The sequence below is a fragment of the Eschscholzia californica genome, unplaced genomic scaffold (assembly GCF_041429995.1).
Source record: "Eschscholzia californica isolate CP2 unplaced genomic scaffold, dmEscCali1.0.p SCAF_1, whole genome shotgun sequence".
Lineage (NCBI taxonomy): Eukaryota > Viridiplantae > Streptophyta > Magnoliopsida > Ranunculales > Papaveraceae > Eschscholzia > Eschscholzia californica.
In genome coordinates, this window is record NW_028238198.1 from 51,117,493 (window position 1) to 51,136,883 (window position 19,391).

Genomic DNA, 19,391 nt, shown 5'->3' on the forward strand with positions numbered 1-19,391 from the left:
TTTTTCAGTTTGTTTTGTAGAAATGAATTGAAGTTGATGCCTTTCACCAAATTCTCAGATACAACAGAGAACAAAGCTCTGCATCTATCGGGGAAAAAATGATGTGTACGTTCAAATATTTTCTGAAAAAGAAAACATACCTTACTCAAAGTTTCACTCAAAAAGAAAACATACCTTACTCAAAGTTTCACTCCATCCATAGTACTGCATAGGCAAATATTCTTCAAGTCGAAGAGCCTTTAAAATCTGACGTAACTTTGACCGAGCGAGCACATTATGACTAGGAAAACTAAAAACCCACCAAGACAAATGTATTTCATGTTCATTAGACATAGACACAGATAAAAATTATGTGTCCTTGAGGGTTCAATCGCTTCGTAAGTTTAACATCTGCGAAACCCGTCAATAGGTTGGTTGCTCGTCAAGTAGACAATAACAAAGCCCTATAATGGCCCAATTCGCTAGTCACACGTCAGCTAAAGTGTTCGTTGGAGCTAGCCACCCCCCTCCATGGGATATGCATCCAACCTCTAGCCACCAAATCCCTACCCGATGTCAATCAAAGGGTCACCAACACTTGAAGGACTCAGAATCCACCACTTGCTTCTGAGTACAAAAGTGTTCCTAGTTCCTACCCTTCCATAAAGAACAAATCCAGGCACACAAGATTTTCCTAATGTTCCTCTTGGCTACTCCCAGATGAACCACCAGCACTTCACACCTCGGATATTCAACCGAACCCCATGGGACATGCCTTAACGCACCATCTAAGGAAACCAATTTAAAGCCCACCCTTCACCCACACGACTCTGCAAATAAGCCACCATCCTCGCCATATGGTCCAATTAAGCCTACCCTGGCCACCCAATCCCATTACCTCTCGGTTGATTCTAGAGCCCAACATCTAGTACCCTTCTTTAGGACCTCTTCTACAACCTTCTTATGCTATCAGTCTATTGACAAACTTTTATGCAGAGTTCTCAACAACTTATGAACCATGTCTCAACGACTCCATTTTTTTTGCATTATTATATGTTTCTCTTCACTACATGACATTATTAAGACTTCCAGTATGCAATTTACTAATGAAGAAAGCGTGGACTTTGGACCTTTCGAGTAGATTTTGTACACTACCCGACATTATTAAGACTTCTAGTATGCAAATTACAAATGAAGTAAGTGTGGACTTTGGACCTTTGGGTAGATTTTGTACACTACCACATTACCCCCATCTAGGAGACTAGTACTGCGTTACAATCTTGTGTTGCAGATGTTTGAGAGAATGAGAGCATCACAAGATAATACTTTCTTTATAGTTGAACGAAGGGTTCTGAGATGAATGATCAACAATAAAGGGGAAATGACTTTGTTTCTGTAGACGTTCATCAAATGACTTTGTTAAGTAAGGTTTCACTCATCGCCTTTAGTTTTTTTTTATACCCAGTCCATCTCTATCAAGTGGTTGACACACTTGATCCAAAGCCACCCGATGAATTTTATTTTCTTCTTCATTGTTGTCCCATAAAGAATTACGAATATTAGCTTGAATGACTCCTAAACAGGAGTCGGAATATGGAACACCGACATGAAATAAGTTAGAAGAGCCTCTAAGACAAATTTGACAAACATGAGTTTGCCTCCTCTTGATAATACCTTCGTCTTTTTAAGTCGTTGTCATGTCCATGAACAATGCGAAAGAGTGACAACATATTGTTAATTTATCTATCTTTTACTCACTCAATTTCATAGGCCAAAACCCACCAATTTTTTTTCTTTTTGAGAATTCGACTACGATCTACGTTAGTCGTTACAAGGAATTGATACATCATGAAGATGTAAGAAGCACGATAACTGCCTAATTTAAACCAAGAATGAAAGAGGCCTAAAGTCCAACAACAAATTAGTACGTTATTATTTATAGTCTAAATTACATGGGATAAATCTTGATGGCAAACTGCTTCCATCGAGACTCGAACCCACGACCTCATGGACTTAAGAGGGGTATCCAACCACTGCACCAAAGGCTGGTGGACCCAAAACCCATCAATTAACACTTGTTAATATAAGTACTAGTTTGAGTCTGAAGCCTTGCTTTGGCTCATTCTGTGACCTTTCGAACTGGTTTGAGTCTGAAGCCTTGCTTTGGCTCTCGGACTGGCCAGTCCAAAATGGGCGCTTATAGAGATGTCGATGGTCAAACAAGATGTAGGAGAGCCAATCAGTTGCCTGGGCGCGAATAACACTTTGAAGCGGCGCCTTTAGCGGCGCGAGAGGGGTATTAATAGCCCTCTTAACTTGTTTCGCTCTCTCAACTCATAAATAGCCCTTGCCTTTCTTTTTCCCTGGAAGAACCAACTCCGAATTCTTTAATGGAGTCTATTGAAGCTCTTGTTGCTCACATACTAGGGCTTTCTGGTACCACCGGAGAAATTTCTCATCTTCATAGTCTCTTAAAACAATCTGAAGAAGCTCTTCAATCTAATGCTTCTCAGTTAGGTCAATTCTTAGAACAACTCGATCCTTCCAAATATTCTCTAGGTTATCTCTACTTATTGTAAGTATTTCGTTTTTCTCTTCATACTCCTTTTGTTTAGTTTATGTCGCTAAATTTTTATTTTTAGGGTTTTTTTTTATGTGTTGATTTTGATGTACTGATGATTTAGCAAGTTAGTGAATGAATCATCCTATGAGTTGATATTTAGTTGATTTTTATATTAGTTAGGGTTTATTTGGTATTGGGATCTGGTTTTGATTAGTTCGTTCCATGGAAAAGTGTTTTAGGATTTTCTAGGAATTAGGTTTTGGCCAATTGATCCTACTCTTACGGGTTAATCTTAGAGGAATAATGTTAGTTTGATGAGTAATCCCATTCTTGCTGTTATTCATTGTTTGGAGTTGTTTGTAAGTGTTAAGTTTGTGGCTGTCCAACTTAAAACCGATCATGAAGAAGCGGAGAGGACCTAGTTATCATAGTCTTCACCGTGAGACTACCCTTTTGTCCATTTGGACTATTCTCATTGGAAGATTTTGTTCTGGCTAAAAATTCAAAAGTATTCAATAATGATTACAAGATGAAGTGGAAAACCACAATGCTGTTGTTGTTTATCCACTAGGTTGATGTGTGGTAGATTGGAAGTGTTTCTTAATCATTTGTTGTTGTTAAGTTGATCAATTCTAGGTTTTAGAGGTTATTCTGAAATCACTTTTTCTTTATTTATGAATTGACAGGGAACCGTACTTGTCCACTCCAGCATCGAAAGAGAACGCTAGTGAAGTTCTTCCTCTTATTGCTAAATTTATTAATACTTGTTCTGCAGAGCAGATTCGTTTGGCGCCTGAAAAATGTAATAAACCTTTTTCTCCCTGCTACTAAATAAGATTCTCCCCTTAGCTATCTCTTATAACGCCGGTTTATTTTACTTGCAGTTATAACTATTTGCAAGTATTTCAAGGATGAAGTTGTGCAGCGCCAATCACCGCTAATGGGTGTAGCTCCACTGAAATCTGCTATTCGGAAGCTTCAGCCTTCATCCGAACACTTAACAACTTTACATCCAGATTTTCTTCTTCTTTGTTTGCTGGCTAAATGCTATAAAGCTGGTGTGAGTATCTTGGAGGAGGATGTCATTGAAGTTGATCACCCAAGGGACTTCTTTCTCTACTGCTACTATGGGTGAGTTTGATCATGACTATGCAGTTTATTCGAGGATCTTCCTAGGTTCCTAGAACTAAAAACATGACTTACTTGGTGTTGAACACTGTAAATGTGTTGCTTATTGCTTTAAAGACTTGCAGCGGTTTTGTGCATTTTTTTGAAACTTTGAATGAATTGATTTGATAAAGAAAAATTTACGAATAGTTTCTTCTGACTTGGAATTATGTAGAGGCTATAGAGTTACATGCTAAGAACTAGAGCCTCCCGGTTAAAAACGTTGAAAGTTTTAATTTGCCCGCGGCTGGATTATGCTCCAGTGAAATAGATTTCCTTTGATTGCTACAATAGTTTCCTCTATGGACTCTCTATTTCTTTCAAGATCCTGCCGTTTCTCTCCTTCCTAATGATCCAAACGACGGCGATTTTAATTTGGAATAGTCATCCAAGTTTCCTTACCTTTCGTGGGTAATTTTACTCTTCTGTTTGAAGCTCTCCTTGGGTTTGTGCATATTTATATCCCCAGAGTAACATTCTATAATATTCTGCTAATCACATGTAAATGTGTGTTCTTCTAACATGTGCTCAAATTATATTTGAAATAGTTACATCTAATAAAGTCTGAATTTGTTTTCCATGAAGTTATCTTGTGTCAGCCTGGTGTGACTCTTTCCCTACTTGATCTGTGTAGGATTCGCAGTTATTTATGCCCAATAGAATCTAGACTGGCACGAATACACATCCCAAATAGATTTTGAGAAGAAAAATTTACACCACATTCATACTGAGAAAAGATCATAGCTTTTTAAATTCTCTGTATGACACTCTGGTAGTTCCTTCCTAATTAAGCTAATTCTTTAGTGCATTTCTCTGAAAGTTGCTTCAAAAGGGGTCACCTTTCAGAATGCTAGAAAATTTCCAGTGTTTCAATGACTGACGTTTTATTTCGTTGAACTTGGACTTTCGTTTTCCGCTGACACATTTGACTAGGAACAGGATTTTGAATCTTTGATCCATTTTGTAATGTAAGACTTGAATTGCATGTTCCTAATTTATTTGATGTGCTCAGTTACTCTCTGATAAACCCATCTGAAGTAGTTTCTTTGTTGTTCAATAGTGGGATGTTATGCATTGGACAAAAGCTTTTCCGCAAGGCCATCGAGCTCCTACACAACGTGTGTAAACACCATAACACCACTACTTTTTGTGTAACTTAATTGGTCGTCCACAAACAAATAACTCTTTATACTTGACAACTTATTTGTTTGTTGCAGGTTGTTACAGCACCTATGCAATCTCTAAATGCTATTGCTGTTGAAGCATACAAAAAGTACATTTTGGTTTTGCTCATTCACAGTGGGCAGGTTGGCTTAATTTTTCTTGCATCCTCTGTTTAAGAATTGATTCCCTTTATTTCTTAGTTTCCTTATTGTAAGAAGAATATATTTATTGAGATGGCAAAAACCTTGAGTTACGATACAAAAGAAAGTCATAGAGTATCAGGAAAGAAAGCTCAAGAAATTAGTTCACTAAATTGTAAAGATGTCGTGTCCACCAACCCAGATAGCTGAATGAATAGGAATGTAGTTTCCAAGGGTTCCTTGAATAGTGAATTTACAAATTTCACCACAAAATTACTTGACTAGAATGAGTAACTATGGTCTATGGGCAGTGAATTGGTTAATGTTCTTTATATCTATATGCTGTCTACGACCATGAATGATTGCCTTCAGTCAATTTTGTACTGGCTCTTTTCTATCCTCTCTTCCTTTCCTTCTTTGTGTCATTCTGTGTCCCGTTCTTTATTCTGTTTGGTTGAAAATATCTACGAAGGCAAGAATAACTTTTCAATAGTAGTTCTGTACTTGTTGCTTTTACTTTTACATTTGTTGACATTGGCTAAATGATTATCTGACTAGTTGGCCAACTTTCTTTGGCAGTTCTCTACTACTTACCCCAAGTACACTTCATCTGTGGCTCAAAGGAATCTAAAATACTTTTGTCAGGTGAGTTTCAATACCAGTGCTCCTTCAGTATATGGTTCTTTACAGACAATTTTTAGTGCATTCCATCATTTTACTTGATCAACTACGTGAGAAACGACCAAATACGGATACATACCGTGTATTATTTCATACAAATTAACTGGATCGACTATGCAGTCTTCGTGAGGATGGTGAGACTTACCTCTTCAGGCTCTACTTTACCTACCCCAGCCTTTTTTTTTTTCTTATCCAAATCACCACTTCGATCTTCCACCTAAGTCTTAAACATTCATGTATTATGTCCCGTAACTTTAACCATCTTTTTTCAAGCATCTCCGTTTTTGTTTTATTTTCAGCTCTTCTCTAATGTATAGTTAAAATTGTCGATTCAACTTATTTCTTTGAAAGAACATGACTTAATCTACAACTTCATCAGTGACCAAGTGCCGTGGCCCCTAAAGGAAGTGTCTTTTGGCTCTTGTATAATGATTTGATTGTTTATATTTGCATTGTTGTGTCCTGTACTATTCTAAGGAGCATATATTAGCTAAACTCAACTTTGTGCAGCCCTATTATGACTTGGCTACTAGTTACGGCACTGGGAAAATTTCAGAGCTGGAGAGTTCTGTGGAGACGCATAGGGAGAAGTTCGAAAGTGTGAGTTATCTGTCATGTTTTCAGTTTTCAGTTTTCCTTACTTTAAGAAGATTATGAACATGAAAATTCTTATAGAAGTAGAATAAGAATAGTTGGTTTTCTCGTCGGATTATGCTAGACACCAAAAAAAAGTACCAAAACGCCCATGTGGCACTCCGTGGATCACGGAGCCATTGTTTTACGGTGCTCGAAGATCAACATACCATGTACTGCCACTTAACAAAGTTCAGTACTTTTGGTGTTTATTTGGACTTATTTTAGCTTCTCTTACTTATTGTTTACTTCGTTTCGTTAATTTTCATCAAATCGAACTTCATGGTTTCTGAAAGCTCTTGCCACTTTTGTTTCAGGACAAAAACCTCGGACTGGTGAAGCAGGTAGTGTCATCTCTTTACAAACGAAACATTCAGAGGCTAACTCAGACATACTTGACTCTTTCACTTCAAGACATAGCCAACACAGTTCAACTTAATTCACCTAAGGAGGCAGAGATGCACGTACTTCAAATGGTATTACCTAACTCATCCTTGAATCAATTTTTTTTTTTGAGAAAACGACTACGATCTACGTTAGTCATTACAAGGCATTGATACATCATCAAGATGTGATGAGCACGATAACTGCCTAAGTTACACAAATGATTAAAGAGGCTTAAAGCCCGACAACGAAGAGGCCTAAAGCCCGCCAACAACTACTTTATTTAGTGCCTAAATTACATGGGATAAATCTTGGGGATAAACTGCTTCCACCGAGTCTCGTTCCAAGACCTCATGGGCTTAAGAGGGATGTCCTACCGCTACACCAAAGGGTGGTGGACTCCTTGAATCAATATTGTCACAGTGAACTTTGTATATAATTCGATAAATTGAAAAGAAAAAAAAGAATTTATTTAATTTAATTTCTTACTGACAAGAACCAATTATATTCAAAGATCTATAAGAACACTTCTTAACATTTGAATATATTATTCGTTGAATTTCTATACAATTTAATCAGATTCAAGATGGAGAAATATTTGCAACCATCAATCAGAAGGATGGGATGGTAAGCTTCCACGAGGATCCTGAGCAATATAAAAGCTGTGAGATGATTGAGCACATTGACTCTTCAATTCAAAGGTAAAAACTGATCTGTCGGTATATCAAACACTAACGTGATTACTGATTCATAAGAGAAATACTAATAACCCAGACAAAAAATGATGTGGGTGTTTTTTTTTTTCGTAACTTTGTTCCAGGATAATGGTACTATCGAATAAACTGAATACCGTGCATGAGCTTATATCGTGTGATCCTGCTTACTTGGGGAAGGTGTGTGTCATTTGTTACATTTGTTGTTTGCTTACTCCCACAATAATTGAATTCAAATATTCAGTAACTAAATAAATAAATTGATGCTTTTGTTCAGGCTGGTAGAGAGAGACAGAGATTCGACCTTGATGACTTCGATAATGTACCCCAGAAATTCATGTGAAAGAAGCAGATGGCGATCTTCATATATTTTGAAACTGGTACTTTGAGTTGGTAAGAGAAGATGGTGATGGAAAATCAACTCAGATCAGTTTCTTTTTTTGGTTTCTGATAGAGGAAGAGAGAGAAAGAAGTACATAGAGCAATGTGGTTAGATGAACTGATTTTGATTATGAAAATCTTGTTTTTTTAGGGGTTGAAAAATGAACTTGGTGTTAAAATCTCAGACAGCTCAGTTAATTCTCATTTTCTTTTATTCAAACTGTTTGTTTACTAGAAAAGGATAGAGATTGGAATTGAGTAGGGAACAGATTTGAAACTTATTGTAAATGTGGTGTTATTTTTTTCATTCTCTTAACTTGTTCGCCCTCGAGTGGATTCAAAATCAGCTCAAATTAAGCTTTCAAAAAAAAAAATAAACATTTTGGAATCCAACTTAAAACAAAATGGCCACCTTGAGTTGCTTTTTAATGGGAGGAAAAGATGTAAGGAAGTGTGAGAAAGAAGAGTGAACTATTTTTGATGGAACAAGTATTCCTTCTAATATTTCATCAAAAAAAAAAGTATTCCTTCTAACATTTTTGAGGAGTTTTCTTGGTCTCTCCAAATTTTCGGGGATTGACTTTGTAACTAAATAGTTGAAAATACATGTCTTTAATGGTTCCAAAATTCCCACATCAGGTATTTGTTTGAAGATCCTTTATCATATACACGGGCAATCAAAATTCCTGTCGGTTTGTTACCCGGATTGCCCGGCAATTTAGGCAAGCACGGATAACCTCATTTAGGTAAGCACGGATTTAGGTAAGCACGGACAACCTAATTTAGGTAAGCACGGACAACCTAATTTAGGTAAGCACGGACAACCTAATTTAGGTAAGCACGGACAACCAAAATTCTGACCGGTCTGTTACCCGGAATGCCCGGCAATTTAGGCAAGCACGGGCAACCTAAGCACGGACAACCTAAATTCCAACCGGTCTGTTACCCGGATTGCCCTGCAATTTCGGCAAGCACGGACAACCAAACTTTGTCAAGTGCCTGGCAATTTGTCCCGTTCCGCCCGAACTGGAAGAGTAATTGGACTACCCGGCGGGTCCATTTCCACCCCTAGCATTAGCTGTCAAACGATAGATGTTCCAACAAACCAAACATGAATCTGTATCAGACATCATATAGAATTTAGCTACCTTATCATTTATAACTCTTCAACAATGTTTAAACAAAAAGGAGTCAAAACGGACAAAACCCACGAACCAAAGCAACCTAACCTAGTACAAAACCATTTCATCTCTCTCTCTACGCACTACACATGATAAATGAATTCTATCATATTAAGGCGGAATTAAGTCATGGCTCATCATAATCATCTCGAGCCCATCGAACTCGCTTTTCTTCTTCTTTGTTGAGCACACATCAAAAAGTTTCTTCCTCGCTCAACCACTTTAATGCCTTCTTTATGAAGGTAGAGTGACCATCGTTTTCGTGCTAGACTTGTTTCTTTTTCTTTGTCTTGGGCTTCTTGGTACGTTCACCTTCTTTGAGTGACTTTTTCTTCACCACTGGCATAGGTGCATGTGCATCATCATCATCATCAACGGTGTCTTCATCATCATCTTCTTCCTTACGTACTACTGGCTTCTTTTTATTTGACTTCAACTTCTTGCTTTGCTCTCTTTCTCCGGATGTCTTTTTCCTTTTCACCGGAATTAGTTCATCATTAATCAGTTCGTCTTCATCTTCATCCTCCTGCTGAATCTGAACTTTTTCCTTCTTTTGTTTGAGCTTCTTCTCTTCTCTGGATCTCTTCTTCATTTTCTTACGCGCTGACACATCATCTTCTTCCTCATCATCATCCTCATTAGTTGCAGTATGCTTCTCCAGCACCTCATTTGGTGGTTGACCCACTGAAGCAGCTACAGTCTCTGTTCAAGTCAACAAAATGAATACTGGATTTGTACAAGTGTAACTACAAAACACACTACACAATGAGCAGAGAACTTGTCCGGAAAGGGAGAACACGTTCAGCTCTAGCTTATCACTCATCGGAATTGGAAAAAGAGAAAGTAACCGTCTCAATATAGATATCTTTGAAGAGGCAAACCATTATCTCCATAATTTGTAAAAACTGCACAACTTGAAATTGAAACTCTTTCAATTTCCATTAAAAGTTTAAGGATTGGAGTCCATTAGATGACAATCAGAAAAAGATCTGCGCAAATATGGTTTTACTCAGGGGATTAAGTTCCTACATCAACCAAATACAAGAAAATCTAATACACGATCAATCCCAAACAATCTTATATAGTTCATATCTAGATGGCTAGATACACAATTTAACCGTAATGGATTATAATCATATACAGCACAGAAAATTAGCAAGACATAGTGAAATACTAACCTTTATCTGAGAAGTTCGAATCGATAACAACTTTTGTGAGGTGCTGCTTTAGGAAAACCTGCATCCGAAGGTATTAAATTAAATATCGTAAAAGGAAATGAACATACAACTAAAACAGTAATTGGATTGATGATCAACAGGTTTTTGAAGTAGTTTTCATTAAGATTCAGAGCCTGGGGCACATACAGCAGAGAGAAGTTGCCGTGTCTTTATGTCCCAGAAACGCAAATAGCTATCCAGACCTATAAAAACATATGAAGATTAATGGTAGTCAATAAAGTTGAAAAAATAATTGCAAAAACCTTCAAACAGAGTGAGTTACTAGGCTGAAAATAAGAAACAGCTGCTGCAAATGTAAAACGATGTGATTACAAAGCAAATTCACCCACTCACCACATGACGCAATCACTGGCAACTCTGGATGTCTGACTATGGATCTTATGCTTCCACTACACTTCCCCACAAAGCATCCCAGTAATTTTCCTGCAATAATCGAACAGTTATTTGAATATTTGTTTACATGGAACTGCTTCCTGACAAAAAAATGCACAATTAATTTTGGATAGGAAACAAAATGTCAAAATAAAAAGGAATCTCAACTGAGATACAAAAAAGAAAAACATTAAAAGAGAACCTTTTTCTTCAAGTTACTATAACTCTAAATTTTTATAACTCAACAGAAAGAAGATAATCATCAAAATCCAAATTATAAGATTATCCTACAAGCAGCTCGTGTGACACTTCAACAATAGCATATAAGATTGAAATACATATGCCTCAGCATCTACTTCACCACTTATAGTTCTGAAATTCCCATAATCGTTGCTGTGTTAATTGTTTTGATGCTTGTAAACCAGGTGGCAGAAAGTTCAGACTTAAAATCGTTGAGTTCATTATAGATAAATACGACTACTACTCAGTTGAGCAGTCCAAGGCATATTTTAATTTTTAAGATTCACAATTGGTTGAAAAATTATTATGAGGCTCAAAATATACTAATCTCCATGTCTAGTTCCTAAATAACGGCGTATACCTGTACGCATATCCACTGAAGCAAGGTCACCAGATCCAGTTCCTAAATAAATGGTGTAGCCATCTAAATCTTCAGTGACGGATTTGATTGCAGACTCTCGGAAATCAACAGAGATAACGGGCCTCCTCTGTGCAGAAACGTCGTAGAGACGAACCTGTAATAGTTGCACAAAGTTATCAAGTTGCATTCATATCCGTAACTGGAAGCAATAGCCAAAAATCACTTGCGTTTTCAAAAAAAGAAGAAAATGAACAGTTTGACTACACATGAAAGCATAAAGTTTGAGTGATGTATAACACAATTATCCTGATCCAGGAAATATCAATCAATCTCTGCTTGTTACATGGCCTAGTTTTCCCAATCATTCACAACCTAAAAGAGAAAGTTGATGAACGATGAGAATTACCTGGTGATCGTTGGTCCCAGCTACGATCTTCCGATGATCATCTTTGTTAAGATATGTCGCAGCAGAGAACCAAGTAGGAGTGAATATATCAAGGCTGTTTTTACGAGGCTAGCAACAAAAGTAAGATAACTTCAAAACCTTGGGAATAATTGATGACTCAATGTCTTTAAGAGAAAAACTAACATTTAAGAAAGAAAGCTTACAGATTTTGCATTCCAGGTCTTTGTAATTGTCTCAAGATCCCAAATATTAAGTTCGACACCCTTCCTGCGTTTGACAACAACAAAAAGTATTATAACCTATTCATCTAGAATAACAAATATAGTACTTCTAACAAGTGACAAATACTCATTAAGAACTTACCCTCCAAATAAGGCATATTTTTCACTACCATCAACTGCAGTACATAAAATATTACCACCCGAACAAACACTCCATGTCTTTCTAGAGTCATTACCACTAGAATCTGTAATGGAGTTGCCAAGCTCAAGGGACCTCAAGATTGCATTTCCTTTTACTGTACATGAAAGCAACGCACATGACCTGGCAACAATAGAAAATTAATCACATTAGTGAAATTGAGGTTACATTTGTTCCTCATGAATTTTTGCGAATATCCATAGTCTAAGTTATGCTTTGGCATTTATGAACGCTAACATATATACCAACAAACAGTTAGTTCAAATGATCTTGACAAAAGATTGTGAGTAGTCATAGCCATGTTTACAACTAGATATACTTATACCATGTTTCTCAAATTCACACGGCAAGACACCCAAGAAAACACCACCAGTGCATAAATGGGAATGTGAATATTTGCAAATTCTAATAGGTTATCGATCTGAGCCTGAAAAACTTTCATTGCAGAACGAATGAATTACGTGCTGATTGACATTGTCCTAGTTAGCTAACAAAATCAAAAACTGTAACCCATATGAGCAACTTTACGACAACCCAAATGACACTGAAGTTTAGACTAAAGCACTATTTCAAACAACAATTTAAAGCATATAAGTAGATATCATTTGTGAAGCAAAACCCAATACCTAGACGATATTTCTGAGGATTCTTTCTTAAATAAATGTAGTCCCGAAATGTTATCGTCACCTTCAACTTCTGTTTGTTCTGCCACACGAATTTCCCCATTTAGAGGATTTAACACTTCAATCTGTTTTTAAAGTCCAAGATAAAACAAAACTCTTTCACTTAACAAGTAAGCCAAAAATGTAATCCCCATAAAACAGATGAAGAATATAAACTCACCCTGCCATTTTTTCTAGCCACAGCAAGTAACTGCAATCAAAAAGTTAAAAAGTTACAATTTTTAATGATCTTTTAGTTCATGAAAATAATTAAAAAAAAAACAAATGAAGAAAACATACAGGATCGAATTGGCGATCGTTAATGGAAGCAGCAAGTACAGCTTTGGAGGAATCAGGTTCTCCCCATCTCTCAACTACCTTAGGAGTGAAACCTAGTTGGGTTCCTCCTCCACTACGAGCTTCGATGACCTTTATCAAACCAAGAGAATCGAAGGTTAATGCTCTGATTGGTGGACAACCAGGGCATTCAACTGCACTGGTTCGTGGCATCTTCTCTCCTCCTGTTAACTCTACCAACAAACACTTCTTTCTCTCTCTAAAATTTAGGGTTTATGGCTTCTGACTAATAATAGGTGAGTGAACTAGCACCACCTTAGGGTTTTGAAAATTGAAGAAGGGAAAGCGGCTTAAGCAAATCGGGCTCACCTTTCTGGAGTCGTCTGATTTATCGTCATAACCCGAGTCAGGCCAACAACAAGGCTCGTGGTGTCGTCCTCCCCCCGATTTTTCATCTGCGCTCCGTATCGGAGGGTTATGCCCATGGGTCCAAACCCGCCCACGGGCACCCGAACCCAACGAGTATCATGGACGTCCATCTCGGGCACAATTATCTAATGTGAACAACTATTATATGTTGACAACTACAAAATTTAAAAAAATTATATGGACAACAGGTTTTATAGGGGGGGGGGGGACACTCTATTATTTGTCAATCAAGTCCTCTAAGAATTAGAACTTTTATTAAACCGTAGACTGTATTCTTCTTCTTCTACTACTTCTTCATCTCCAACAAATTTGTAGAGAGAGAAAAACTTTGGAGACATTGCTGATTATTCGAACATAAAACTTGGATTTGAGTTTTTTGTTATCAAATTTATTAGTTTTTTTTTATCTTCCCCAAATATAACTTGTTGAACAAAACCAACCCAATCTATGACAGATTTGGTCTTCTTCATTAACCCTAATACCCCTAGAAATAAACAAAAAAAAAACCTTAGAAAGTTGAGTTTGGTACAAAATAAGGCAGATCTGCTTGTGTTTCGTGGAAAACCTACGAAAACACGAACAGAACACTACTTGTGTTCGACGGTTTAAACCCTGAACAGTAGTAATAACTGCTACTGTTTCGGGTGTTTCTCTCTCTCTTCAATCGGATTTATCAAAGCTCCAGAAACTCTACAACAATGGTGACTCGGTCATTGGACGAAGAAACAGTTTAGAAAGTAACTCGTGAGGTTAAAATCTCAACTTCTCTGTTCTGGGGTTTTCTCCAGATAAAGATGTGATTTTTAATTTTATTTTCATAGGTTGAGGTTTACTTTGGTGATAGTAATCTTCCTAAAGATGAGCTCCTCAAGAAAACGATTAGTGAGAGCAGCAGAGGCGGAGCCAGGAATTTGAGTACGGGCGTGCTGAACTTATACTAAGGGTTCACGGAAATTTTCAATTTCTATACACCCCCTATTAAATTTAATAACTATAAATATTCATGCATCTGAAAAATGTTTTGGAAAAAACGAATTATATAAATGATCATAATCATAGTGCTAGTTCACATTTATATTTGAAAAAATTTAGAACTTTGGCTTAACTACTGAATCATTGTATCATCAGATCCATATCTATCTTTTATACAAAATAGACATTATTGGGTTTAATACTAATAGGAATCTTTGTACGAAAAGAAATATTTCTTAAAATATTTTAGTATGAGAGGAGAAATATACACAAGAATTAAACCTTGAAATAGTGAAAAACTTTATTTATGTTATAGTTGTGGATGTTAATGTAAGAACTAGTTTAGAAAAACCAAATATTGCTAGTAAGGGGACTCGAACACACAACCTCCTGGATATAAACCTCTTGTCTTACCAACTGGGTTGTTGAAGTCTTTGGTAAAGAAAACTCAACGCAAAGTATAAGTCAGGTGGGAAGACTCGGGCTGCACGGTAAAAAGCCAAACGCAAGGTAGAAGTTACAGGTGGGAAGACTCGGGTTGCAGCCCGGTTGAGCCCACTTGTAGCTCCGCCCCTGAGTGAGAGTGAAGATGGATGTATCCTTTTCATTTGATTACTAGTTTGATTGTCTTCTCTCTTTCTCTCTATAGGTACATGTATTGTTTGTCTTGACTAAAATTTTAGTGGTTAGCTTGGCTTTGATTTCTTTCCAAAGATGAATTCCTCAAGAAAACTATTAGTCGGGAGTGAAGCTGGATGTATCCTTTTCATTTGACTACTAGCTTGATTGACTTCTCTCTAGATATATGTATTGTTGGTCTTGACTGAAATTTTAGTGGTGAGCTTGGCTTTGATTTGTTCATTTTCTCGATGAAAACTCATCTTGGGCTGGGAGGAGATAAGAAGTCGGAGGTTATAACAGAAGATGAAGATGAATGTCGTTAGGTTTTTCATTTTTAATTATTGTATTTGTTAACGAGCCGTAGATTAATTAGTGTTAATATTCAAGTCCTTACAGAGTTGTCCCCTTATTAAATTAAAATCAACTAAGTAAAAAATATTTGACTCGTACCGGGTCTGAAAATAGTTGTCCATATAAGAAAATTGGTTGTCCACGTATTGGGCACCGTTGATGAAACACAACGATCTACGTTGTTAGGCCTAGTTGAGATGGTAAACCATTTTTTAAAGGCAATCACCCAAACCTAATGCATTGTTTTGCAATGGACCAAGAAAATTCCTAGTGGGATAAATTTATGTTCTCACGACTTATGAGAATTCTTCCTTAGCTTTTTCAATGTGGGATTAAATTCCCAAAAAGAACAACACAAATAACTTCTAGTTTTAGTCCACATTGCCTATTTAAAATTAGGAATGGTGTTTGAAAACTTTATAAATGGAAAGGAAGAAGTTAACTTTTTTAAGTCACGAGCTTATCCGCTACCCGCCCGTCCATACCCGAATTACCCGAACTTCTTAATGGACTTGGATAGACAATGGTTTTTAAAATTGCCCGATTGATTAACCCGCTCACCCTAATAACCATTGAAGTTTGGAGCCCGATCCACCCGACCCGATGCTTCGCGTGCCCATGGACGTCCATACCTGCCTGATTCCCACCCCTAAGTGGGTATTACTATTTCTATCGGGCGAGCATGACTGGGTGGAAATTTTATTGCACATGTGGGCTATCAGCCGGGCATCTGTCGGATGCCATTGCTTGATAGGGTCCCGTCCAGACTAAAAATCAAAAAAAAGTTCTACTTTTAGCTTTGCATGAATATGGGCTAAAAACCTTAACCCCCTATGTGTCAACGATTATTATAAAGTGGGTACTACTCGACTCCAGCTCGTGTGTTGTAGTCAGATGAGCTTGAGTATACTTGAGTCCGGTCTGCAGTGCCCACAAGCACCAAGAACTCAGACATTCTAGACCTTGTTTCGGGTTAACGAACGGATCTTCCTTCCCCTCTATTGTGGTTAGTCCGGCTTTAAGCACAAGGAACATTCTATTTAGCCCGATAATAAATGATCCGAGAGAGCACAATTGATGGCGAAACTACAAAGCATATTCCTTGTAAAGCTTTTTTTATCTTGTCTAGTTGACACGCTTTGTAAGCTCTAAGCCACGGCGAGTTGTAAAACTTTAAGAACGACCATGACTCCTTTTTGCCTATTGTTCAACATCTATCTGTCGAGACAGAGCCTACAATTGCCGAATTTATTAAACATTAATGATGTTCAAGTCCTATTCACGTCGGGCATTTTGCAACTGTTGAAATGTAAGAAACATTTACATGAAGGGTATTGTGCTCTCCGGATGGAGCATGAGGTATTGTGCACTCCGAAGGAGATGTCCTTCGACCAAGGATGCAATGCGAGCAATTTGTCAGATAGGACAATTGATGAAGAAGATCATCAAGTCTAGACGATTTAGGGGTTGTAGTGTTTAGCTAGAAACCAACTACGATCGTCGAATCACAAAGCGTTTCGCGGCTAACTTCGTCCGGATCCTACAACGGGTTACACAAAGATGACAACTTGATCGGAAGATATGACTAGAGGGATGAGACTATATATGGGTACCCATAAGATATGTCGAAAATGCCTAAAAGAAGTTTAGGCAAAGATAATACAAAAGACCTGAATAGAGGGATTTTGGGCCGAGACACCAAAGGGATGTTTTGGGCCCAAGAGAGGGCCGACCATGCTTGATTGGCTGCCCTTAAGGGGTCGGTCAGATATGCCCAAGAGGGGCATCCACGGGCGGCCAGTCTTAGGAAAATAAAAAATAGAAACTTGTTTCTATTTTCAATGGTTTCCTTAATCTTATTCAAAAGGGCTTTTATGGAAACTTGGTTCGAGTTTCATTCTAACCTAGGCTTCTACATAATATCTCTTGGGGCTTGAATAAGGTTGGAGAATTCTCAAAAGAGCTCTCTTATTCTATAACATAAAGTAGATTAAGAAAAGGATAATTATCCTAACTATCTATCCAGTCAAAGAAGAAGGTGTTCTTCGTCTAATCACCATTGGTGTTCTAGCTAGCAACAAGGTGTGAGATCAAGGTGATTGCTCGGTGTCCCAAGTAGAGGAGCTACAATTGGAGCTCTTGGTCTTCTCAAAAGCGATTGGAAATGTTCGAGGGAAAACTAACGATAAAGGTATAATCCAACTTCTTTAACTTAGTTATCATTATTAGCTTATGCATGAGATCCTGGGAATACGAGTGTTAGACATTAGATGTCTGAGGTTCCGCTTACAACATTAGAAGACGCCATAACCCAACACTCTCCGGATAGATATTTACCATTTTCTACTTCCCATATTGACATGGATTCAATAATTGGAATAATCCTCGTTTGGCTACGAACAATTTGCAAAATTTAAACCTCCCATCCTTTTATTGCCAGAGTATTTTGCCTTAAATACCAGCAGCTTAGATTAAAGTGGCACATTCCACCTTTCTGAAACCTATACCACTATGTCGTGTGGGTTTAGACTGTTTAGTCATACAAGTCGAAGCTTTAAGATAATGTTTCCTAATATTACAAGTAGTAGAGAGTTTGCCTAACCTAATGACTGCTTTTTCTTGACAATAAGATTAAAGAACATGTCACTTTGGAGCAGCTGCCAAAGAGGAGTTGTGTTTTACCAGCTTGAGAAAGAATCTTACTTTTCCATAAAACAAAGTCTAGCATGCAGTTTTTTCAAGAAGAAAGGGAAACACTTGATTTGTGATTGGAAGATGAACAGTTTGATCTCGAAATAATAATCATCATCTCTGTGAACCCTTGTTATCCTACAAACAGCGGAGATACTACACCCAGCCTGCCTTCCGGGTGAATCCTGGCCGGGTGATGTGGCCAGGCAAAATTTAGAAATAGAAAGTGAAAAACCCTGCCGGGATTCATGTTTTCTAGCTGCTGAAGTTGATTCTGTGCCCCCCTGTAGATTCTTGATAATCAAGGTTTTAAAAAACTGCCGTATACGCCTCGAGGCGCGCATCGAGGCGAGGCGGTCCTGAGGCGCCTCAAGGCGTACGTTTTTGTAGGTCAGAAAAAAAGTCATTATTTTTAGTCATTTTCTTCTACTTTTCTTGTTGGTTGCTGGCTTGCTGCTACAAGTCAGACTCTCTCTACTTCTTTAGTCATCTTCTATCTCTTCTACTTTTTGGCAAGTGTTTATCTCTCTACAATTTTGAGTCCCGACTTCTTCTACTTTTACTGTTGCTAGCCTGCTGTAGAAACCATCTTCTATCTCTTCTTCTACTTTTACTGCCTCTAGCCTGCTACATGTACCAATTCTCCGTCTAGTTTTAAATGTTTGTTTCTTGTTCTTCTTTTACTTTTCATGTTGCATACTATAGGAACTGTTTCATGTTCCATATCTAATGAATACTTTATAGTACCAGCTGTTAACAGTCACTAGTCTTTACAGTTTACAATGAATACTTTCTAGTTTTACTATTTTCAAGTTTTAATACATTTTATGGTATTCAAGTGCAAAAACTTTTTTTTTTTTGTTGAAATCAAGTGCAAAAACTTGTTATGATATATTTTTACATAGTTGATGTCATTATCTTTAGCAAAAAAAATTCCGTATTTTACGCATCAAGGCGTGCCTCGAGGCATCGCCTCGCCTTGTGAGAGCAAACCGCCTCAAGGCGTAAAATCGTATTTTCAAACCTTGTTGACAATATCATCAATTTGGGTATTGATATTGTTTAAATGGCCTATATGACAATGATATAGATCATCTTGTAGTTTCCCAAAACATGGACAATGTGGGGACTACCTACACAAGGGGTGGCCTAGGATTGTTGAATGATATCTTTATAAGTAAGATCAGTTAACCATACTTCAGAGAATTTAAAGGTTCTTCTTTGCTATATTTGAAGAGTAAGAGCACAATACTCATTCAAAAATAAAATTGCGACATCCAACTGATCATTTTACTGTAGAGAGATAAAGTACAGTGGCACCATAATGTAATTTGCACATCGATCC

The 19,391-nt window shown here is 37.4% G+C and overlaps 2 protein-coding genes across 2 annotated transcripts; one reads left to right on the plus strand and one right to left on the minus strand.

Moving 5' to 3' along the window:
• The first annotated feature begins 2,266 nt into the window (after positions 1–2,266).
• COP13 (Proteasome component (PCI) domain protein) lies at positions 2,267–8,112 on the plus strand. Its single transcript, XM_086654100.1, has 11 exons — positions 2,267–2,554; positions 3,229–3,344; positions 3,427–3,673; positions 4,770–4,827; positions 4,927–5,016; positions 5,593–5,658; positions 6,205–6,294; positions 6,645–6,803; positions 7,291–7,412; positions 7,532–7,604; positions 7,702–8,112. The coding sequence occupies exons 1-11, from the start codon at positions 2,370–2,372 to the stop codon at positions 7,765–7,767; spliced, it is 1,272 nt and encodes a 423-aa protein (XP_086510226.1). The 5' UTR covers positions 2,267–2,369; the 3' UTR covers positions 7,768–8,112.
• An 825-nt stretch (positions 8,113–8,937) lies between these two features.
• LOC147567472 (Transducin/WD40 repeat-like superfamily protein) lies at positions 8,938–13,435 on the minus strand. The gene is made up of 11 exons (XM_086654101.1): positions 12,986–13,435; positions 12,867–12,896; positions 12,650–12,771; positions 11,967–12,146; positions 11,807–11,870; positions 11,604–11,711; positions 11,198–11,351; positions 10,558–10,647; positions 10,351–10,406; positions 10,165–10,222; positions 8,938–9,688 (listed from the first exon to the last, which is right to left on the minus strand). The coding sequence occupies exons 1-11, from the start codon at positions 13,193–13,195 to the stop codon at positions 9,252–9,254; spliced, it is 1,509 nt and encodes a 502-aa protein (XP_086510227.1). The 5' UTR covers positions 13,196–13,435; the 3' UTR covers positions 8,938–9,251.
• Between the last annotated feature and the right edge of the window lie 5,956 nt (positions 13,436–19,391).